Genomic DNA, 25,613 nt, shown 5'->3' on the forward strand with positions numbered 1-25,613 from the left:
GCTTTCGCTAAAACTAAAAAACAGTACACAAAGGGAAAGGTGCTAGGCAGAGCGTGACTGTCTTGTTATTTTGTTCTATAGAAACTAATTCTTTGTGGAATTAGTTTCATTATGATTGCTTAGATAGGCGTAACTTAAGATGAGTAGTCACTTTATCATGAAACCCCAGAAATATTCCCACAATTATAAAGATTGCCGTAAATAAAATGAAAAAGAATAGCAGGAGCCAGCCCAGAAATATTCCCACAATTATAAAGATTGCCACAAACAAAATGAAAGAGAATAGCAGGAGCCAGCTTTGGAATCTCCTGTTTTCAGGATCGTCCCCCATACTTGGACTTTGTCAAACAGCATGAGTAGCTTGACTCGCGCCAGTTGTCAGCCATTTTTGGAAGTATGGTGGGTAACATTTAAAAAAATAGCCTAGTTTGTAAATACATTATGTGCAGAGAATTAATTTGCATGTGTTATAAGGATTTTGAATTCATCATTTTTAAATAGTCATTTTTCGGTGGCTGTACTAAGAACAGGGAAATCTGACCAATAACGTAAAGAACAGCTATTTACATGTGGCTCTCCAGTTTTCCCAACACCATTTGTTGAAAAGAGTGTCTTTTTTCCATTGGACATTCTTTCCTGCTTTGTCGAAGATTAGTTGACCATAGAGTTGAGGGTCCATTTCTGGGCTCTCTGTTCTGTTCCATTGATCTATGTGTCTGTTTTTGTGCCAGTACCATACTGTCTTGATGATGACAGCTTTGTAATAGAGCTGGAAGTCCGGAATTGTGATGCCGCCAGCTTTGCTTTTCTTTTTCAACATTCCTCTGGCTATTCGGGGTCTTTTCTGGTTCCATACAGATTTAGGATTATTTGTTCCATTTCTTTGAGAAAAGTTGATGGTATTTTGATAGGGACTAACATAACATAATAAAATGAAATTTTAAAAAAAAAGAACAGTTATTTAAAAAAATTTTTTCCCTTCCTCTCCTTCTGCCCCATTTTCTTTTAAATCTGTTCATAGAACTTTTTCTAAAGTAGGCAGATAAAGCCTAGCTCAAGAAGATTGTTCAGGATTCTTGAACTATGAGAAATGTTTCTGAAATGTGGTTTAAACCTACTTCCTTAACATATTTCACCACAGGCTTTTTATTTTTTAATACTCAGAGGCTAGCTTGGTACAGAGTAGCCACTTCATACACCCTGAGTAAAATTCCTTTTCTATGATAATCAATATGGAAGTCACAGATCAATATTGGAGGAGCACCGATAAGATGAGCTTTGGATTGAATCTCTATACAGAAAGAAAAAACCATTTGTGTCAGAAAAAGAAATTCTGGTGTAACAAAATTAGGAACCTAAAAAAAAAAAAAAATCTTTCAGGACATTAAATATCTTACCATTAAAAGTTTAAACCAGCTTTACTGTTACATGATTTGTGAAAAGTAGGAATAAGCTGTTGATAGAATACATTTTAGCATGAAGAATGGAAGGATTATGAAGTTGTCAGAGTTTAAATTTGTTGGCTTATTAAAAATTTAATCTAGGGGCGCCTGGGTGGCTCAGTCGTTAAGCGTCTGCCTTCGGCTCAGGTCATGATCCCAGGGTCTTGGGATCGAGCCCCGCATCGGGCTCCCTGCTCTGCGGGAAGCCTGCTTCTCTCTCTCCCACTCCCCCTGCTTGTGTTCCCTCTCTCGCTGTGTCAATCTCTGTCAAATAAATAAATAAAATCTTTAAAAATAAATAAAAAATAAATAAATAATAAATAAATAAAAATTTAATCTAATTTGACCTAAAAAGTAAGTGCCTCAAGAAAAAAAACCACATCCCTTTGCCATTGTTCAACTGAAAAAAAAATTATTGAACTTAAGTTTGCACAATCTTTGTCAATAATTTTTCATCATAAATAACTTTGTACATTCCTAATTTCTTAAATAGTTCTTGACCTGTCTCCTTTTCCTTTAAGATAAGAGTTCCTTGAGATTAAGGGCCTGTCTTATTTAGTAGAAGGTGTAAAACAGTGCCATATGGTGCTGTTAGCTTAAATAATAAAAAATAGTGAAGTATTTATCTCTGTTTTTTTCATGTTTTTTATTGTATAGGATATCATGGGCCAGTAATTTTTACCCTTTCTCTTCCCTTAGACTGTAAAATACAGTGAATGTGGAAGAATAGTAAAACCCCTAGTCCTACTTGTTGCCTTAATTTACTGCTTCCTCTCCTCAGTAACGCTTAGTTTGGTTACTGGAGTGTTATGACAAACTTCTAGCAGTCTCTTAAGAGGCCTGAAAAGGGGGCGGTGGGTGGAGTATGGGGAGTTGTACTTAAGCAACTGAATTTCAATTTCCAGACACCAGTCTGAATCACCTCGCCAATAGGGGGAGAAACTACTGCCCTGACAGGGGATATCATTCTATTACCTTAAATATCAATAATAATAAGACTGTCTTCATTTTATTTCAAAGTAAATTATGTTAATGTCCTTTAATAGATGTTGAAATGAGACACGGAGAGGTTAAGTAACTTGCTCAAGGTCATACTTAGGTTTGTTAGTAGGAAGTTAGATTAGAACACAGGCAATTTGGCTACAAAGCCTACGTTCTCAGTCTCGGTGCTATTACTGTATTTCTCCTAGATAAAAATATCTGGAGATGATTATTCTTATAAGTGTAAAGAAATTTGGACTCAAGGAATTTGCCTTGCCCAAGGACACAGCTAATCAATAATGGAATCAGAATTTGAATTACAGGTAGGCTGATTCCTGAGGCCTTAATTTTAGCTGTCATCCTATATCATTGTTTTATATTCTGTCAACTTCTGCATGTTAAGTTACTTACCTACTAGAGGTATGAAACTCATTTTACTGCACTTTAATGCCTGTTGTGTTTTCTGATTAAAGTATGTGTGTGTGTATATATAATATATATACTCTTTTTAAAAATTTTTTATTTATTTTAGAGAGAACGCATGAGTGGGAAGGGCAGAGGGAGAGGGAGAGAGACTCTCAAGCAGACTCCAGGCTGAGTGTGAGCTGTCGTGAGGTGAGGCTTGATCTCAGGACCCTGAGATCATGACCTGAGCTGAAACCAAGAGCCAGAACCTTAACTGACTGTACCTCCCAGGCACCCCTTAATATATACATATTCATATATACATATGAATTCCCTGTTGTCTTTTTTTTTTTTTTCAGGTCCCTGTTGTCTTTTATAATTTTGCCACGCAATTTCCAGAGTCTTGTGACATAATGGGATTCTTTTCAATGAAATTGTTTGTAAGTGGAAGAAAGTGGAAGGGAAGTAATTGTGTGCACACGGTGTATATAAAAACATAGTCCCTGCCTTCAAGGAGCTTGTGCTCTGGCCAGGAAAGACCTAAGTATGGAAGTTGACATAGAAAAAGAGACAGGATGTACCTGTTTAAGTAGGTGAATTTATATACTGGATACTTTGGAACAAGTTAAAGTTGTCTATATAAAAAGAGCTTTTTGTTTGGGGTGGGGGGAAAAAAAAAAAAACCCTGAAGATAGAATATAGGATACTGTTACCAAAGTGGTTTCATTTTCACATGTTTCACATATCAAGATGAGATTTTTGATTTAGCCATGTGGAGATAGTTAACATCATTTTGTATGTCAAAATATTTGCAGATCTTTAATTTGGTGTAAAACCATTTTATATTTTATGTGTTTTAAAATACAACTATGAATTGTTAGCATATTTTAGTATCTTGATAAAATTATATTAGGATTACAGGTTTTTCATAGATTGACATTTAATGGTTTTTGTTCTTAAATTCTGGCATTCTTACATTATCTATATCATGCTGGGTTTTTTTTTTTTTATGTTTTGGTAAATAAATTGGCTTAAACACATGTGATAACAGTAGCCCTGAAATACCCATTTAAAAATAACTTGTTTAGGAATATTATGGCAGTAAATAGTATATTCCTTTGTTACCTAAACTTTTCACAACCATTATAGATTACCAGTCTTTTAAGATTACTCTTACAGTCTAGGTTGCAAAGATCTTGAGAGAGATCTTGAAAGAGAGTGGAAGGGTGGGGGTACATGTACTAGTGTGTACACTCAGTGGAAGCAGAATAGATTCAAAAGAGCAGTGTGTTTGGAATTAGGCACAACTTTACTAATTTATATGCCTTTGGATAAAATACTTAATTTTTGTGTCTGTTTTTTTCCTCTTAATTATATGGAAACATAAGGTTATTGTATTAAATTAGAATGTACAGTACTTAGTGCATCATAAATGTTCAAAAATAGCTATTATGTTTATGAATAAAAATGCTAGTTGATAGGAGAAAGAACAAAGATTGAAGGGAAACCACGGTATTTTCTTCGTAATTTTTTGTTGGGAAATATCTGACTTGTTTATTAGTAAATAGAGAAAGAAGAGGAAACCCAACTATAAATTGGTTGCCTTTGATACTTAATTTGTAGCTTTGGGGAAATTAATTTTATACAGAAAGGAGAATCTTTGCTTTCTTTATGTTACCGTGTGCCTTTTTTGACATATAGAAAGAAAATTAATGCTAAGGACTTTAAACAATAGTTTCATGAAGCTGTTTAAAAGATTTTAAGGCTTTATTCCATTTCTAGATGGGAAGGTAGAATTATTTAATTTCTTCAGTGAAATTCAGATGATCCAAAGAAGTTTCAAGCTAGGATTTTTACATTTTTATTTTTTCCCTTTAAATATATGACCTGATAGATTAAATTCAACAACCTAGAAATTGTTAGTAAATCTTAAATTTCTTTGTTTGAACTTTTTGCATTTTTGAAAATAAATATATCTGGTTTATTAAAAAATGATCTTGGTAAAAAAGAATAAAGTCTTAGATTTGTGTTTTTATGTTCTCATAAATATTTCTCCATCTCTTTTATGGGCTCACTGCAGACATTCTTAATTGCAGCTGTCATTATAGGGTTAAACATTTGCTATATTGTAACATACGAAAGCAGTTAAGCTGTTTGGAATTGTTTACTTGCTAAAACCAGTGTTAGTCAGCAGAGGCAGTACACCAGATTTCCTTGTGGCTTTTAGTGGAAAATGTTAAAAGCGCACTCATTTTTCAGTTATAGAATTTTTCAGTTTGATCTGGATTAGTCACAGAACTGGCATGAACCTTCTAATTGTGAAGGCTGTCCAAATGCACTATTTTTTTCTCCTGCTAGAGGAAGTTACATCCCGAGCAGTAGCTCAGATCTCTGGTAAGTGTAACATGTGAGCATTACTAGGCATTTCATCCTGCGGTTCTGCAGTCTTTGCTCTTCAGTGTGTTGCTCAGTTGGAATGCTTCTGTGGGGCTGATCCTGAGGTTCCGTAGATATTTTTTAAGGACCTACTCATTGGAGGTATTAGTGGCATTTTGCAAGATCATCTGAGGAACGGGGAAGCATCTGAAATCTACTGAAAAGGGTAACTGTAGCGGTTTTTACAGTGGAAGGAAACTACTGGCACAGAGCAGATGATTGAATAAAGTAGTTGGCTCAAAGAAGATGCACAGTCTGCTGTTTTTTCCTGTGAATGAAGACTATTTAATGGAAGCTGTATTCATGTGGAGATCAAAGGAAACACTGGAATGATAAACTACTGGGCTTTTTTCTCTTTTTTTAAAATGAAAAGCCTGAAGCAGTAATTTGAGCTCAAATGCCTTCTAATTCCTTCGCAGCCTGCCTGTTCCATTAGGATCCTCTGCTAACACTCTTTCTGCCTGGTGCTGTGCCCTTTTGCTGGAGCAGCCACAGACAACTGCCTGATGGAGAAAGAATGAACGCTCTGCCTTGCTTATGCTATTGATGGGAATAAAGCTATCTGTGTTTCTTCTATTACATGGGATATCTGGATTAATCAAGCTGTATTCTAGTACCAAGAGTCCTATTGTCTCTTGTGGTCTGACTCATCGCATGTAAATGTACTGCAGCTTTGCTATTAATGCAGAGTGTTGTTTTGTTTTGTTTTCTTTCCCAAACACAGAAAGAATTGTCAACCTCTGAGCTTTATTTTAAGAATTTGTGCTGAGCTCTAGATATTTTTTTTTTCTGGATAATATCTGTATTAAACCAGAAGCTGAAGAAATGAAGACAAGTTAGAAGTGGAAACAAAATAGTGAGATTTTTTTTTTTTTTAATTACAAGGAAGTCAGCTACTGGTAACTATATGACCTTGCAGGCAAGAGTGGGTATAGCTGTAATCATCTCTGTCACAGTAATTGTTTCTCATTTCATTTTGTATTGCGTGGTGTTGTTGCCCCAAACAATGATCTTTTTATGCAAGTAAATTTCTGTGAGACAGAGAGCAATATGACTATTTTGGTAGGGGAAAAATATTTTTAAATGAGCTTGTACTGGACTCTGTTTTAGTAATTGACATGTTGATGTGAAATTTCTTTTGAGTATTATAGTAACCCAACAGAAGATAATAGAATTTTGTTATTTTTAGGAAGTTATGTTATGTAGTCATAATTTTAAACTTCAGTTTTTCTGATAGTACTTATTAACTTTAAAAAACCAGCTGCGCTGTTCAGAGAATGATCCTAAGTGTTGTACAGAAGAGGAGAAACTACTTGTGCTCTTCCAACTGTGACTTTTATCACATAGCTTGGGATTTAGTATTTTAAAAGAGCGAATGAGTCGAGTGTGTATTGTTGTTTTGGAGGAGGTAGAAGATGAATCTCCTGCCTTCATTTCTAAATTGCCACAGGAAAATAAATCCCTACATTCACCACCTTCTGGAAGTGTATTGGTAAGATATGAGAGTTTATGTTTACTGTCTTCTGAACTAGTAGGGTAAATTTTATCTTTTAAGAATAAACATAAGTTGGTTTCCACTAGTTTCATTAAAAACCCAAATAAAGCAATATAGGTATGTAAATGTGATATAGTATTACTCGGGTATAAAATGCACACATTTCTGATTTTTACTACTTTAAGATGTTTAGATAACCCATTTCAGACTTTACTTGCTATCTCTTACTCTCTTAAAAAGACTTGTTTTAAAAAAATTGAGAATCGTAGTTCTGGCAACCACATTTCTGTTTTCATTTTGTGGTTTTAAAAACTGCTGTAACAAGAATGAGGAACTGTATGTTTTAGGAAAGCTATGGCTAGAAATACCTAGGCACAGCCTTTTCTGTAATGAATTTTATGTATTTACACATAGCACTTTTATATGAAAAAGAATCAGACTTCATCCTTAACCTTACTTTTAATGTTGTTGTCAATTGGTTTCTTGTTTGACTAGTATAATATGATACCTTATCAGAGAGGCTGTGTTGTTAAGAAATTGTTATATTTAGATACACGTGTTTGCCTCTTCGTGTTTTTCAGGTATATGGTATTTTTTGGTCTTTGAATAGTAGTGATTTTCATCAATTGCCAGATTTTCTTCCTTGGATTTCTATCTGTATAACGTGTAATGCTAACCCATGCAAGTTACTTAATGCCCCAAAGGAACTTTTCAAAAAGGCCTACTACCTTCATGGGCCTCAGTGTGGCCTAGGAATGGCTTGTTTGACAAGTTATGTTCCACAAGTAGATGTTGAGATGTCACACTTGTATTTGGAAGAGACTTTGTTTTTATCATATATATACACACATGTATAAACAAAAGACTTCTACCCACACAAAATAAAGTTTGATTGTGTTTACTATCTACCTAATTTTGGTCATACTGAACTGATTTTTTTTTTTTAATTAGGCCTTTTTTATTCAGGGAGGAATCCTGTACTTTCATATGATTAGACTTCCTGAAACTTTTGGTTAATGTCAAAAACCAAATTGATTATTGTTGCTAAAGGGGAGAAAAATTTTAGGTTTAAAAGTTATGTGGAAATATCCTTAGAATCATCCATGCAGTGTGATTAATATTTTTATTGCTCTCTTGTATTTTAGCCATCACTGGTGCAAGCTATATTTAATGGAGATCCTGATGAAGTTCGAGCACTAATATTTAAGAAAGAAGATGTTAACTTTCAGGTAAAACAATTAATTCACTGATACTGGCCTTTAAATCTACTTATAAAAACTCTTTCCTAAAAAAAAAAAAAAAAAACTCTTTCCTGGAGATATGATTTCCTTAAAAAGACATAACACAGTTCTGTAACAGTTGTTGTAAATGAAAGCAAAAGGGTCTTGAGGTAATTGCCTCAAAAGAAAGGGACTGGACATATATTCAGGATAAAGACTATAGCACAAGTGAGCTAGGAGCCTGTGAGGGTCCTTTGTTTCCCCATCTTTTTACTTGGAAATTTTTCCACAGAAAAGCTGAAAAAATACTCTGAATACCCATATATCTTCCACGTAGATCCAGCATTGATAGCAATTTGCCACATTTGCTTTTCCCTCTTATATTTACATGTATTATATATATGTACTCATACAGTTTTTCTTTTTCTTTTGCTGAATCCCATTTGAAAGTAAGTTGTAGACATCATGACACTTCACTATTAAATACTTGTATGCATTTTAGATGAGGGTTCTTTTTTGTGAACTTTAAATAAAAGACATTTCTATGAAGTTTGTATCTAATTTAATTATGAGATCAAATTTGTTTTCTGTAAATAAGCATTGTAAGCATTATACACAGACTCATCTGTTTGAGTGTCTCAGTAAAGAAAGACATATTTGAAACTAAAAGATATAGTGATTTAACATTCAAGACTGACATGAGACACAGTTTTATAAAGATTGGGTATATGGATAATTTCCTCTGTGTTTCTCTAGTGGCCGATAGTTTCTTTAATTTACTAAATTGAGGCTAAAAATATATAATTTACTACAGTAAGATCAGATTCATTAATGTGTGTTACTGATACTGGAAACACATTGGCAATACATTTTTCATACATAATTCAGTCCTCTGAATTATTGGGCTGAGGGGGTCATGAATCATAAAGTTGCTATAGCAACACCAAAACAGATGACCAAAAATGATTGGTAATTCTATGAGAACCTGTAGGTTCATCTTAAACTCTCATCTTTTCCTTCATTCTTTCGTACAGTACTAGTATGGTAACATTAAGTAGCTATAAAAAGTATTTATCTTTTAAAAGTTGGATTATCCAAATAAATTTGATCTTTAGCTAAAATGGTTCATTCTAACATTAGTAGTGATCCAACAAAATGCTCTCATTATATTTTTTTTAAACCTTCCTAAGTGAATTGCCTTTAAGTTGATATTTATTGGATACATGCACCTAATTCAGGATGTACATATTTATTTTAAATGGAGTGCCTGGTTACTTACCTAATTGGGGTGTCCTGAAGGGTCGACTTTTCTTAGGACAGAAAATAATTACAGTGGTATAGACTTATGAAAAGGAGGAAAATGGCTTTCTGTTCTGCTTAACTCTAGTCTTTTGGGTTTGTTTGTTTGTTTCCTTAATAGTACTAACAAATCTTATCTTGGTGAGAAAGTTTGGACTATAATGCTATTTACCATGATTAATGTCCCCATCATTACAAAGTCTCATTATAGCCAACACCAGTTTTTGCTATATTAATCAAATTATTTTAAATTAAAAAAAATTAATCATCTTGAGCATCAGTTTATTCTAGTGTCATATCCTTGGGAACTATTATGTATGTGTCACTAGTGTGTGACCCTCAAACATTTACAATTTTTAGCCTCTACTTATAGGTTCTTTCTTTACTTACTTTTAACCATCATTTCTTAACATCTCCTAGCTTGTGCCCTTACTCTGAAACTTAGGGCCGAACTAAAAGCTAAGTTAGTATTTCAAACTAGTTGGCCCTTCTTGAGGGTGGGTGACTCTTCAGTTGTCTTCAGTGAGTAATGGGTTTTTGACAAGTTTTTTTTATTGCTACTTTTTGGTCTTTTCTCATGTGACTCAGTAGTTGAAAGTATTGTCATAATTTTACAATTTGTTAAATCTGTGGCCATTTTTTTAATTCAAGATAGTAAATATTTTCTTTTAAGAGGTGATGTATATACATTTGTTTAGTAAAACAATGTTTTGTCATATAAAATGACTCTTGATAGGTAATAAAATATATTTAAGCTTCATGTCAGTGTGACGGCAGTGTTTTTCAAAAATAAGTTTAATTGACAATAACATCTTTTTGAAACTTACGGTTTTTGAAGTTATTTTTATAAATTTTTAGAATGGATATACAAATTCAGATTTGTTTCTATACTGAATAAACATTGTATTATTTTAGATTTATTATTTTAGTTTCTTCAGTCATGTCCTAAAGTTCTGAATACTGTGGACTACCAAATAGCACCTTTTTTACTAACACACCTAATTGATTTTTAATAAAACTCTTATATTGTTTGGTCTGAGAAGGAAGTCTTCTATCGTAGAAGCTAGGTAAGATGATTTCACTAGAAAATACTGGAGTTTCGTATTTGGAAGCTTTGGGCCACAAGTAATTGATTGCCTAACTAAATACAGGTTTATTGCTTATATAATTTAATCTAGAGCAAGGTGATTTGGGGGTTGGTTAAGACAGTAATGCCAGAGCTCTGGATGAGCTTTTCTGTGAGACTTTTAGCTTTCTCCTCATAGTAGATATGACTGCTGTATTATGTGCTTACTAGCTTATTCTAAACCAATCCACCAACAAAGGTAGAATGGGATTAACTTCTTGCTTAGATCAATCATTGTTTATTACCTGGTTTATCCCCTGGGGCAAGAATAGAGGCTTACCATCACTGGTTATATTGCCATTCCATATATGGAGAAAATCAGCATTTTCATAGGAAGGCATAAAGGGAAAATAGTTGTTTGGATAGGTAACCTAATAGAAGATTTTTGATTGCCTAGAAGCAGTTGAAATAGCAAACTGTTGGAAAAATAAAAGTCACTTGGACATGGAAGAAGCACTGTTAATCAAAAAGGTGAAACACAGTATAAAGGCAGAGTGGTATGTATATATAGTGTAAAGAACAATTGGAATATAAGTTATTAGAACTAAGTACTCATATTTTATTACCTTATTACCTATATATACTACTTGAGCAAATCCATTTAAGTTCTTTGGGACTAACTTTTCTTTTGTAAAATGTGTGGGGTTACAATAATGGACTTCAGTGCTTTTTCAACTTCAAATTTAAGATGATCTAAAAATTCTGAATGACCTGAATGACCTGCTTTTGCCCAGAAGGTTTCATTTGTATGTCTAAATATATGTAGCCAAGGGCACCTGAGTGGCTCTGTCGGTTAAGTGACTGCCTTCAGTTCAGGTCATAATCCCAGGGTCCTGGGATCAAGCCCTACATCAGGTTGCAGCAAGGGCGTCTGCTTCTCCCCCTCCCCTTGCTCATGCTCTCTCTCTCACTCACTCTCTCTCTTTCAAATAAATAAAAATCTTCATAAGTAAATGAATGAATGTAGCCAAAATAATAATAATTATTACTTACTTTCCCTAGGATTTACTAGAACTTAATGCCATGTTGTGGAGCCCAAATGATTTAGTCTGAAATATTAATAACACATGTCAGAGGAAAGGTCTGACTTTGTAAGAAAATTATTTTCTACACATAGAAGTTTTCTTCTATCCAGAGTGATAAAAATTGGTGTTATGGAATTTTATTTCAGAGACAGTGATATGACTAAGCCTTCTTATGTTACATGATTCAATTCATACAGCAATCTTGTAAAGTTGGTAGGTTAACATTTCCATTCCACCAATAGTTAACAAAACTAAAACTCAGAAAGGTTGAACATCTCCAGGATCAGTAAGTATAGAAGAACAGGAATTTGAACCCATGTCAGACTTGATAGTAACTGGGGAAATAAAGTAAATTGGAGAAAGAGAAATACATTTTCTTTTGTCAAATAGTGCCATAAAGCAATAATGGTTCAAAAATGGATTTTTCCCCCTAAAAGCTATGGCCATGTTCTATGGATTCCTACCTTTTAAACTGTAATGCAAGTGTGATCCTAATTTTCATGATACCAAGTGCTATTAAATGTCAGGATTGCAAATGAATGAATACATAAGCCTCCCTGGTGCCTGATTTTTTGGCTAGATAAAAACATCATTCAAAGTAATATCAAACTAGGGGTAATTATAATCTAGCCAGAGGAAGGCTTAGATTATGAGTGACCCTTTTTAAACACAAAAGAGTTGATTTAAGAGCTAGTCAATAAGTAGACCTTGCCTATATCTATCATATAACTTAATATTTTTGGAAATGCTGTCTTGTATATTTTATTCGCTTCTGAATTTAGCTTTATCATTTGAAATATTTGGGGATTGATTTGCCCAAGTAGCCTTCCAAGTTATTAACATCTTTTAAGCTTTCCAAAAATACTTTCTGGGATCACTGAAATGATACTGATTTTACTTTGTCAGATGAAGTGCTTGGCAAGTACACATACATACACATACCACACAAGCAGATCATTAGTTTTCATTATTATTGTAATATTATTGTTGGCAGTTAACACAAAGTAGTAAACCCTAAGTTTACACAGGTTGCCTGAATTCCACACATCCCCACCCTTCACCATGTTCTCTAGTCTTTTCTGGAAATTAGCAAGAAGTGCTCTAATCTTCAACCAGTCTTTCTTGTGGTCACATGTCACTTCTGCTGGCTTCCAGTATACCAAGTTGTTGATGTTCCTAAGCTCTTAAAACCTCTTTGCTCAGTTACTTGAGGTCACGTGTACTCTCTGTCCTAAAACTATACACATGTACACACTGTATGCATGTACATGGTCTTCTGTAGCTACTCACAGTTACTAGTATTGGAACCCATAACTCTCAGCCCCATCTTAGGTGTTACCCACCCAACTTCCTCCTGGCTTCCATGGGACATAGAGTAAAAAGGGGGGAGTGAAGAAGAGAGAAGAACCAACTCAGTTAACACTCAGTAGAGAATTCCTCTATAGTTTCTCCATGCCTAGAAATGACACCTCTCCTCTATTCTTGCCAGTGCTTCTAGATTCCGGTTTCAGATTTTTAAATTTTCTTCACCAATGTGCAGTTTTCCCCGAAGATCTGTAAATGAGTGTATGTACTAAATGTCATTGTGACTAAATGGCTTTTGGGTGGTTCTGAAACAAAGACGGTATTGTCTAAATGAAACCAGCTGTTTTTGCAGCTAGAAACTGATGGTGGCTTATTTTTATGTTCCAGTCATGTATTGTTTTTTATTTAGCATATACACATTTTGCATCTTTTATTTTTTATCCCCAATATATTTGGGGAATATATATTGGGAATGTGGTATATTAATAGTCCTTGTTAGTAATGAAAGCATCCTCATTTTTCTTGATAGCCACAGAGTTTTGCATTGTTTATAATGTAATTTATTTTACCAGTCCCCCTTTTAGAGAGCATTTGGATTATTTTTAAATCTTGCTAATTGGAAATAAAGTGGGATCCAAGAAAACAAAAATTCTGCTTCAGTGGACATGCAAAAATTTTAGAATGTTTGTATTTATTATGAATTATTAAACATTATTGTCTTTCCAAATAGACTAAATGTAGTCTAAGTTCTTTGAAGTAATTTTCCTGGACATGTATATATAAGTAGGTGTTGGGTAAACAATGATACTTTTAATAGAGATGAAGTATCTTTACTCGTATACTCAGCAATAAAGCTGATGATTTTTTTATACTTATTACATATAAATAAATAATGATAGTTACATAGTATAGCAAAATGTCATAAATTCTGTCCTAAATTTCAGACGGAGCTGAAGTTACTAATTGGTCTGTTAGGTCTCAGCTAGCACCTCAGCCTTTTGTTTTGTTTTGTTTTAGTGAGGTATAATTGACATACAATAAATTGCATATATTTAAATTGTACTGTTTTCATAAGTTTTGGCATGTGCATATACCTATAAAACCATCACCTTAATCAAAGTAGCTAACATTTCTATCACTCCCAAAAGATTCCATTTGCCCCTAACCTCTGATCTGTTTTGTGTCACTATAGGTTAATTTGTATTTTCTAGAGGTTTGTATAAATGAAATGATATAATATGTCATTTTGTTTAGCTTTTTTTTCACTCAGCATAATTATTTTGAATTTCATCCATGCTGTGGCATGTATTAACAGTAGTATTCCGTTGTATCTATAAACACAATTATGTTTATCCACTGAACTGTTGGTAGACATTTGCGTTGTTTCCCTTTTTCATCTATTACAAATAAAGCTACTGTGAACCTTTCTGTATAAGGCTTTATATGAACATAGACTTTGCTCTCTCTTGGGTAAATGTCTAGTATAAGGTCAGACCATATGGTAGGTATATGTTTAACTTTTTAAGAAATTGCCAACTGTTTCCAAATTGGCTGTATCATTATACATTCCCACCAAGATATGAAAATCTGTTTTTCCACATTCTCACCAATATTTGGTATGATCAGTCTTTTCTAATGTTAAAAATTCTAATAGATTGGATACACTGTATCCATCCCACAGTGTATCTCATTGTAGTTTTAATTTGCATTGCTGTGATGACTAATGATATTGAACCTCTTTTCATGTAGCTCTTGACAATCTGTATATTCTCGTTGGTGAAATGTCTTTTCAGATGTTTTTGCTAGTTTTTTTTTCTTAATTGGATCGTTTTCTTGCTCTTGAGTTTTGAGAGTTCTCTATATGTTCTGGATACAAATACTCTGTGGCTGTGTTTTCATTCTCCTAAGAGTTTATATGAAGAGACGTTTTAAATTTTGTGATGTCCAGTTTATCAATTCATTCTTTTATGGGTCTTGGTTTTGGTGTTGTATCTAAAAAGATAGCTATCGGGGCACCTGGGTGGCTCAGTCGTTAAGTGTCTGCCTTCGGCTCAGGTCATGATCCCATGGTCCTGGGATCGAGCCCCGCATCGGGCTCCCTGCTCCACGGGAAGCCTGCTTCTCCCTCTCCCACTCCCCCTGTTTGTGTTCCCTCTCTTGCTGTGTCTCTCTCTGTCAAATAAATAAAATCTTTAAAAAAAAAATAAAAATAAAATAAAAAGATAGCTATCTCAGTGTCACATAGGTTTTCTTGTATCTTCCAAAGGTTTTATAGTTTTGAATTTCACATTTAGATCTATAATCTGTTTTGAGTTAATATTTGTATATTATTCAGGAGTGCCTGGGTTAAGTGTCTGCCTTTGGCTCAAGTCATGATCCCAGGGTCCTGGGATCAAGCCCCACGTTGATCTCCCTGCTCAGCAGGGAGTCTGCTTTTCCCTCTCTCTGTGTGTGCTATCTCTCTCAAATAAATAAATCTTTAAAAAAATATTTGTATATTATGCACGATATATACCAAAGTTCACTTTTTTAATATGTGGGTATATTCAGTTATTAAAATATTTGTTGAAAAGACGATTTTTTCTATTGAATTGTCTTTATATCTTTATTAAAAGTCTGTTGTTAATGCCAGTACCATACTGTTGTGATGCTATAGCTTTATAATAAGTCTTGATCACCAACTTTTTCCTTTTTCAAAATTGTTTTGGGTGGGTCCTTTGTGTTTTATATAACTTTTAGAATCAGCTTGTCAATTCTAGGGGCAAAATTGGATTATGTTGATCTGTAGGTCAGCTTGGCAAAAGTTAACATCTTAACAATATTGAGTCTTCTGACCCATGAACAGGTTATAGCTCTCCTTCTATTTAGGTCATTTTTAATTTCTCTCAGCAAATTTTGTAATTTCACTGTGGATGGCCTTTTATATATTTTGTGAAATTTATATCTTATAAATTTTGTTTCCACTATAAATGATACTTAATTTTTAAAAAAAATGCTAAGTATTCTGTACTGAGGTAAGTTTTTCTTGAGTACTCTGTCCAGTGCTCCAGGAAATACGAGTTTTTCACCTTAGCTTGTGTAAACAGGATACTTTCCTGTATGAAACCCAAGCACTGTTTCTTCAAAATCCATATATTCTCACTGGGGGTGATATCACCTCCGACTTGGCAAAATTTATTTTTTTGCCGTGAGTATGTATGTGTATATGTGTGAGAGAAAGATCGATCACCTTATTACAATGATTAACAACCCTCCAAAGGGCCAAACTGCAGAGATTAGGTACACAGTAGTATAAAAATTTCATGGGGGCAGTTAGGGAAGAAAAAAAAAAAGCCTCAAAAAACCCCCTAGGTCAAGGTGATAAGGAGAAAAAGGTTGATTGCTTTAATTACTTTGGATGCTTCTTTTCCCCAGACGTGTTTTTATACACATGTGCTGTTTTGTACTTAGCTGAGTACACAAGGGGATAATCTGCAGATCTTTGGGATTTTCTAGCTGTACCAGCCTCTCTCTGTTACTCTGTCCTGAGAATTCTAGCCCCTGTATTCTCCCCAGACTCTCAGCTATGTCTCCTTAACTCAGGCAAATATGCCTATTAAAATATATGTAGCTCTGTAAAAGCCGTTAAAAATAATTTTATTGATTGAAACAACTGACTGACATTCCATTGGATGTTTTCAGATTTACACCTTACATATTTTGTGAAGTGCGGTTTTCTCATTTAGTCCAGCAGTATTTTTGAAATCGAAATTCTGTACATTAGTTTTCTAAACAATAGTATTATATTTGTTAATTAAATTGCCCATCATAGATGGGCATAGATTACCTTACCTCCTCTTATTCTAATAGGACTTGGTATTGATACGTAATTTTGGGGGTGCCTGGCTGGCTCAGTCTGTAGAGCATGCATCTCTTGATCTCAGAGTCCTGAGTTCAAGCCCCATGTTGGGCATGAAGCCTACTTTAAAAAAATAATACAAGATAAGTAGCTTTGGCAAGTAAACCTTAGCATAGGAGTGTCTGATTACTGCTAAATTTGTAAAAGAGAGTAAATTCCATGTTTATAATAGGATTCTTTGTGGATTTGTCTTTTTAATATTATTGCTGATAAAGCAATGTCTAGATTACAACATGAATTAATACTAGATTCTAAACTTGCTAAATAAAATTTGCCTCAGGGCAAGAACCATGCCTTCCATTTTGTAGGATAGTTAGTACTAGAAAGGGATCTTAGAAATCAAGTAGTTAAATCATCTCTGTTTTTTTTGTTTTAAAGATTTTATTTATTTGACAGAGAGACACAGCGAGAGAGGGAACACAAGCAGAGGGAGTGGGAGAGGGAGAAGCAGGCTTCCCGCTGAGCAGGGAGCCCGATGCAGGGCTCGATCCCAGGACCCTGGGATCATGACCTGAGCCGAAGGCAGACGCTTAACGACTGAGCCACCCAGGCGCCCCTAAATCATCTCTGTTAAAGATGAGGCAAAACTAAAGCCCTTGGAGTTTATTTGATTTGGTCACTTATATTTAGAAGAGATATAGGATAAGAGTCCAGTTTTCTTAACGTCCAGTTAGTTTTCTGTCCATGTTGTCTCCCCTGATTTGTCACTCCTCAGTTCTGCCTCGTGGTTTAGTACTACAAGAAATTCTTAGCTTTTCCCTTATAGCTGTAAGTATATAAGCCCTTATTAAATACTTCCTAGCTTAATTTGGTATAACTTGGTATGTTGGTTCATTCCCTTGGCAAATTAGTCCCGGTTACTCTGCTGGGGACTGGGAAGACAAGTCCAAGTCATACATACTTTACCCCCCTACTCTTCCATGCTCTTTCATGACTCAGGATATCAGTTGTGCTCTCATTGTCTCCAACTCCCTTTGCCTCATCTTCAGTTTCTGTTCATTCTTTAGGTTGCCCTTAATGGTAGGCAGAATTCCTAAGATGGCCCATAGGAATCTCCTCCCTCCGCCAGGTGTACATTTCTTATATAATCTTCTATACTGTAAATAAATGAACCTAGAGGTAGATTCTTCCTTAGGTCTTCTGTTGAGAACACTGCTCACTGACACTTTGATTTCAGCTTTAGGAGAGATCCTGAGCGGAAGACCCAGCCACACTGTGCCTGGACTTCTGCCCTGCAGAACTGTGAATTAATAAATGACCGCTATCGTGAGCTGCTAAGTTTGTGGTAATTTGTTATGCAGCAATAGAGAACCAATATAAGACTAATATCCCTTTTCTGGAACACCTTTCTTGGTCTTCCAGGTAGATTATGGCAGCCTAATAGATGTCCACAGCTCTCTAGATGTTTGTAGTACTCATATAAATTAACATGTGTCTTGTTTAATACCTTTAACCTAGGGACCTGGTTTGAATTATTCCCTGTATTTATGCCCAGTCTATGGTAAATAGTAGCCATTTAAAAAATGTTAGAAGTGAATGAATAAAAATAAGACATAGTCCCTGACTTTAACAAGTGTATAATGTAAAGGTGTTTGGCTATGTTGTGTGTGGGTATTCTTGTTTTTATTTGTGTGTGGGATGTATTTGGGTTTTGGTGGGTGGCAGCAGTTAGCTATCAGTTGCCCAAGTACAAATTAAGTTTTAAGCCCATGTCATTTTGCCTTGCATCCCCTTCAGTACTTGCTTAGACAATTCAAATCACTTTGATATAGGAAGGGTGAGTTCCTAAAAAGAAAAAAAGAAAAAAAAAAACACATGCGCTTGAAATGCATGTGGGCAAAGGTACTCTTCTCTTATGAAATAACTTTATCATTTGCAGTATTCTGTTGATGATCTGTCAAAGCATTGACTTTAAAGGGACAGTGGGGAGGGAGATGGAGCAATTCTATCCAATTCTTTGCCAAGGGGACTAAATCCCATCTTTCCTACAATGCTCAGGAATAGAAGTTGGTTTTAGGGAAGGCATTTAATAAATGAGTTTCCCTGACAAACTAGAAAGCAGCTTTACTATTTTTATATTAACATCTAAATCATTATCAGTAAATAAAAGTAAAGTTTGCAGGATTGCTGAACACATACCACAAAGCAACACAGGAAAAAATGGAAACTTCACAGGTGAAGAGGGCATGCTGGGAGCTGCCATTCATTTTTAAGAACTGCCTAATAAGCCAAGTGTATAGTTTTTGATAATGTGGGGTTCACTTTTCATGCTGCCAGAATGGTGGCACATATAAACTATAAACAAGACTAAATAGCTGATATATTGGTAATTATGGGTAAACCAAAGTACCTGTAATAGCCAGTCAGATTTGGGAAAGGAAACTTCCTGTCCCATCCCACCCCAAATCATGTATTCACAAAGAAAATATATATATATATTTTAAAGATTTTATTTATTTATCTGAGAGAGAATGGGGGGGAGCTATAGAAGGAGAAGCAGACTCCCCATCGAGCAGGGAGCCCGACGTGGCACTCGATCCCAGGACCCTGAGATCATGACCCGAGCCGAAGGCAGGTGCCTAACAACTGAGCCACCCAGGTGCCCAAGAAAATACATTTTATTTGAATTACATAATTATAAATTATCTAGTATAAATGTGAGTGATTTAATTAATAGATTAATTAGTAAATGAATATTTTCCATAAAATTACAGTGACAAAACCTTGAGATATTTTTTCCAGTCTTAGAATTGTTGAAGAAAACATGGAAATTACATAAATATTTTATCTTATTTTAAAGATTTTATTTGTTTATTTGACAGAGAGAGAGACAGAGACAGAGCATAGCAGAGGGAGAGGGAGAAGCAGACTCCCTACTGAGCAGGGAGCCCAGTACAGGGAATTGATCCCAGGACCCTGGGATCATGACCTGAGCCAAAGGCAGACTACCGACTGAGCCACCCAGGAGCCCAATTACATAAATATTTTAAACTAATGTACCATTGTTTTCTGTGGTAGTTTTTATAGACAATTAAGGGTTTGAATATTATTTATTGGGTGCCTGGTTTAGGAGAACAAAACTTGCCAAACCAACAAAGGAAGCTACTGTTCTTATTCTTTTTTTTTTTTTTTAAGATTTTATTTATTTGTCAAAGAGCACAAGCAGGGGGGAGCGGCAGGCAGAGGGAGAGGGAGAAGCAGAGTCCCCGCTGAGCAGGGAGCCCGATGTGGGACTCGATCCCAGGACCCTGGGGTCATGACCTGAGCAGAAGGCAGACGCTTAACCGACTGAGCCACCCAGGCATCCCACTACTGTTCTTATTCTTTTTTTTTTTTTTTTTTAAGATTTTATTTATTTGAGAGAGAGAGAATGAGAGAGAGAGAACACCTGAGAGGGGATAGGGTCAGAGGACGAAGCAGACTCCCTGCCGAGCAGGAAGCCCAATGCGGGACTCCATCCAGGGACTCCAGGATCATGACCTGAGCCGAAGGCAGTCGCTTAACCAACTGAGCCACCCAGGCGCCCTACTGTTCTTATTCTTAAGCTGAAATACCATGTCTGAGCCTGTGTCTTCTGCCAATTTTTTTTATATGCTTATCCTTTTAGTTCAGTTATATTTTAATTGATATTTTAGAAGAATGATGGAACACTCATGTCCAGTGTTTTTCTCCTTCTTTCTTTTAATCTTTTTAAAAATTGTGAAGTGTAACACATTCAAAATATGTAAAACAAATGTAGATTATTATGAATTATTTAAATGTAACCTTTACACAGATCAAGAAACAACGTTGCTATTGCCACAAAACTGCCCTTGGTGCCCACCTTATGATCAGAACTGTTTATTCCCACCCTGCAATGTGGCCATTAATCTGACTTCTATAACTGTCTCTCTCTCTCTCGGTTTTCTTCAATAATTTTGCCACTTAATTATTCCTCTCTAACCAGTACAATTTAATTTTGCATGTTTTGAATTAAATAATCTTACAACATGTATTCTTTTGGGTCTGGGTTCTTTTGCACGACACTATATTATTTCAAAAATTTACCAGTGTTATGTGTATCTAAGATTATTCGTAATATTCCACCAAATGTATGCACCACAGTTTATCCATATTCCGCTATTGATGGATAGTTGGGTTATTTCCAGTTTTTGCCTATTATGAACAATGCAGCTATTCATAAACATGCCTCTGTTGCACATGAGCATTTCTCTAAGGTATATACCTAGGCATAGAATTTCTGGCATGTAGGCTATGCATATGTTCAGCTGAATAGAGAATACCGTATTATTAATTTATACTCCCATGAGAACTGTATGAGATTTCTTGTTGCTCCACATTTTCGGACACATACTTGGTTTTTGGGTTTTGTCAGACTTCTTTATTTAGACATTCTATTTTTTATATAGTAGTATCTCATTATTTGTACAGTTTGAGTTTTTTATGACAGTGTCAAGTACCTTTTTATATGTTTATTAGACATTCACATAGCCTCTTTTATGTAAAGTGCCTATTAAATCTCTTGCTCATTTTTCTTTTGAATTTTCTCTCTTACTAATTTACAGTATGTATCCTAGATATGAACCTTTTGTGAGCTGTGTATGTTGCAGGTGTCTTCTCCCATTCCAGCTTGACTTTTCACTCTTTCTTGTGTCATTGAACATGAGGTCTTAATGTTTAGTCAAGTTTTTTCAGTATTTTCCTTCATGGTTAAAGCTTTTGAGCTTTTGATATCTTAAGAAGTCTTTCTCTAACCTGAGTGATAAAGATAATATCCTGTATTTGTTTCTGAGAGCTTTATCATTTTGCTCTTTACATTTAGCTTTATATAATTGCAATTAAATATGAATTGTGTGACTGTTGAATCACAGACCTGTACCTCTGAAACAAATAATACATTATATGTTAAAAAAAAAAAAAAAGAAGGAGCTAGCAGGAAGAGAAGAATGAAGGGGGGGAAATCAGAGGGGGAGACGAACCATGAGAGACTGTGGACTCTGGGAAACAAACTGAGGGTTCTAGAGGGGAGGGGCGTGGGGGGATGGGTTAGCCTGGTGATGGGTATTAAAGAGGGCACGTACTGCATGGAGCGCACTGGGTGTTATACGCAAACAATGAATCATGGAACACTACATCAAAAACTAATGATGTTATGTATGGTGATTAACATAACGTAATAATAAAAAAAATTAGGCATATAATGGGAGGTAGTGTTTTTTGGTTTTTGTTGTTTTCCTTTACCAAATGCGTACTAAGTTTTCCCAACACAATGTAATTACTCATATTTTGTTGAGCTGTTATCTTATTTTTTGAGTTTTGAGAGTTCTTTGTATATTATGAATGCAAGTTCTCTGTCAGATATATGATTTGCAAATGTTTTCTTCCAGTGTATGCCTTGTCCTTTATCTTTTTAACATATTTTCCTCAGAGCAAAAGTTTTTCATTTTATGAAGTTTAATTTATCAACTTGGTGGATTGTGCTTTTAGTGTCCTATGCAAGAACTCTTTGCCCAACATACACATTTTCTCCTATCTTTTCTTCTAGACATTTAAAAATCTTAGATTTGTCATTTAGATCTGTGATCCTTTTTGAATTAATTTTTGTATTCAGTGTTAAGTATAGATTGGCGTTCATTTTTTGGCATGTGGATTTCTGGGACCATTTGTTGGAAAGGTTATATCTCCATTTAATTGCCTTTGTACTTTTGTTAAAAATCAGTTGATCAGATTTGCATGGGTTTATTTCTGGATTCTTTATTCTAGATACGTCTTTTTTTCTTATATCGCACTACCTTGATTACTGCAGCTTTATAGTAATTCTTGAAATCACACTGTGGGAGATCCCCAACTAAGTTCTATTCACTCAGAATTGCTCTGGCTATTCTAGTATCTCTGCCTTTCCATGTAAATTTTAGATCGTTCATATATACAAGGAATCCTGCTGGGATTTTAATTCAGATTACATTGGATCTACAGATCAAATTGACATTTTAGCAATAATGAGTCTTCCAATTCATGAACATGTTATTCCTATTTATGTAGGTTTTCTTTAAGTCCTTCATGAGTGTCTTGTAGTTTTCAGCATACAAATCCTGCATTTCTTTTAGGTTTATACCAAAGCATTTTTCTGTTGTTGTTTTTGTTTTCACTTTCTCTCTTCTTTTCTTTTGTATTATAAATACACAGTCTTTAAAAATTGTATTTCTGATTAATTGCTAGTATGTGGAAATACAGTTGCTTTTTGTATATTGACCTTGCATTCAGCAACCTTTCTAAACTCATTCTTGGATTTTTTAAATAGATTTTCTCGGTAAACAATAATGCCATCTAAGAGTAGAGACAGTTTTGTTTTCTTTCCCAATCTATAATGCCTTTTGTTTCTTTTTCTTTTTACTGACTAGGACTACCAGTCTGAGAATGAATAGGAATGACAAGAGTAGACATAACCTTGCTTTATTTCTGATCTTAGAAATCCTCACCATTAAGTAGGATATTGTCTATAACTTTTATAAATACCCTTAATCGGGTTAAAGGAGTTACCTTCTATTCCTAGTCTGCTGTGAGAGGTTTTTTGGTTTTTGTTTTCCAATCATGAAACGGTGTTGTTTTGTTCAATGTTCTGATTATGTGGTTTTTTATTTAGTCCATATGCATTGGTTGATTCTAGAGTTATGATCTCAGAATAAACCCTACTTGGTTGTGATACATAATTCTTTTCATGTATTATTGGATTCAATTTGCTAATATTTAGTTAAGGGTATTTATATCTATGTTGAATGATACTGTCTATAGTTTTCTTGTAATGTCTATGCCTGTTTTTGGTATTAGAATTATAACATGTTGGCCTCATAAAGTGGGATGTATTCCATCTTCTGCTTTCTAGATGTGCAGATTGGTATTATTTTTTAAATGTTTGATAGAATTGACCATTGAAACTATCTGGGTTTGGAATTTTCTTTCTTGGAATGTTTTTACCTACAAGTTTAATTTCTTTAATAGCTGTAGGACTACTTAGGTCACTTTTTTTTTTTCTTTGAGTAACATTTGTGTCTTTGAAGGACTGATCTTGTCATCCAAATTGTAGAATTTATATGCCTAACGTTGTTCATAATATTCCCTTAATCTTTTTAACGTCTTTGAGGTTTTTACCCATAATCCCCTCTTTCATTCCTGATACTGGTTCTTTCTTTTTTCTTTTGTTATTCTGGTAAGAGGATTATCAATTTTATTGATCTTTTCAAAGAACTAGCTTTGGGATTCATTATTTTCTGTAGTTTTTCTGTTTTCACCTTTGTTGATTTCTGTCCTTTATTCTTTCTATCTTCCTACTTGCTCTATGGTTATTTTATTCTTTTTCTAGTTTCTTAAATGAAAGCTTAAATTATTAATTTAAGAACTTCTTTTGTGATAGAAACATTTAATAAATAAATTACCCTCTAAATACTGTTTATAACTTCATCCTTAAAATTTTGATGTACAATATTTTAATTTTCATTCAATCAGATTCAGAATATTTTCTGGTGTCCTGTGAGATTTCCTCTTTTCATGGGTTATTTAGAATTAGTTTTCTTTTTTTCTCTACTATTAGAGTATCAACTTTGATTTCCAAATACTTAGGGAGTTTCCAAGCATCTTTCTGTTACTGATTTCTAGTTTAATTCTTTTATGGCCAGAGTACATACTTGTATGTTTTCAATTTATTTTAATATGTTCAGGTGTGGTTTTGGGCTTAGAATTTGGTCTGTCTTGCTGAGTATTTCAAGTGCAGTTGAAAATAAAGTATATTATTTTGTTGTTAAGTAGAGTGTTCTATAAATATCAATTAGACTTAGTTGGTAGTGTTGTTCAGGTCATCTATATCTTTGCTGATTTTATGTATTTACTTGGTTGTGTTGGTTATTGGGAGAGACATGTGAGGTTTCCTATAATTGTGGATTACCTATCTCTCCCAGCATTTTTACCATTTTTGCTTGCATATGCTTCGAAGCTCTGTTATTAGTTGTATATTATGTGAAGATTGTGATGTCTTTTAGGTAAATTGACCCTTTTACCATTATGTAATGTCCTTCTTTGTCTCTGGTAATTTTTTTTTAATTCTGCATTCTAAGTGATATTATTGATGTAGCCATGTTAGCTGTTTTTACATTACTGTTTATATGGTATATCTTTTAACATCTTGTTAACATTAAGCATATCTGTATCATTACATTTAAAATGATTTCTTATAGGTAGTGTATAATTAGGTATTCTTTTTACATCCAAAATGACAATCTGAATCTTTTAATTGGTGTGTTTAGATCTTTACATTTTTATTTTATTTATTGTTTTGGCTGGATTTAGGTCTGCTGTTTTTATTTGTGCCTTCCAAGTTTTGTTCTTCTTCCCTCTTTCCTTCCTTCTTTTGGATTATTTGGATTTATTTAGAACTATTTTTATGTTCTTCATTGGCATTTTGACCATATCTCTGTTTATTATTTTCTTTAATAGTTGATCTAGGGATTACAATATATATATATTTTCACAGTCTACATAGAGTTAATATTTTACCACTTCAAGTTTTTCTTTTTCATTTCATCTTATTTATTTTTTATTAAAATATAATGTATTACTGGTTTCAGAGGTACAGGTCTATGATTCATCAGTCGTATACCCAGTGCTCATTACATCATGTGCCCTCCTTAATGTCTATCACCCAGTTACCCCATCCTTTCACCCCCTCCTACCCTCCAGCAACCTTCAGTTTGTTTCCTATGATTAAGAGTCTCTTATGGTTTGTCTCCCTCTCTGGTTTCATCTTGTTTTATTTTTCCTTTCTTCCCCTAGGTTCCTCTGTTTTGTTTCTTTTTTTTTAATATGGTAGCGATGAGCCACCTGGGTTTTTTTTTTTTTTATTTAAAGATTTTATTTATTTATTCATGAGAGACAGAGAGAGAGAGACAGAGGCAGAGGGAGAAGCAGGCTCCCCGCGGAGCAGGGAGCCC

General features: G+C 34.4%; 1 protein-coding gene across 7 annotated transcripts in view; it reads left to right on the top strand.

Moving 5' to 3' along the window:
- The window catches only part of ANKRD28 (ankyrin repeat domain 28), a 201,873-nt gene that overhangs the window by 73,610 nt on the left and 102,650 nt on the right, over positions 1-25,613 (top strand). For 3 of the 7 annotated variants that reach the window (XM_081801834.1, XM_031040651.2, XM_081801829.1), the window contains one exon: positions 7,905-7,988. In XM_081801834.1, the coding sequence (XP_081657960.1) occupies positions 7,975-7,988 (14 nt within the window). In that variant the 5' untranslated portion in view covers positions 7,905-7,974. The other 4 variants (XM_081801814.1, XM_081801825.1, XM_081801851.1 and 1 more) reach the window with 3 other exon arrangements.

The sequence above is a fragment of the Leptonychotes weddellii genome, chromosome 1 (genome assembly GCF_054177405.1).
Source record: "Leptonychotes weddellii isolate Sample4059 chromosome 1, ASM5417740v2, whole genome shotgun sequence".
Lineage (NCBI taxonomy): Eukaryota > Metazoa > Chordata > Mammalia > Carnivora > Phocidae > Leptonychotes > Leptonychotes weddellii.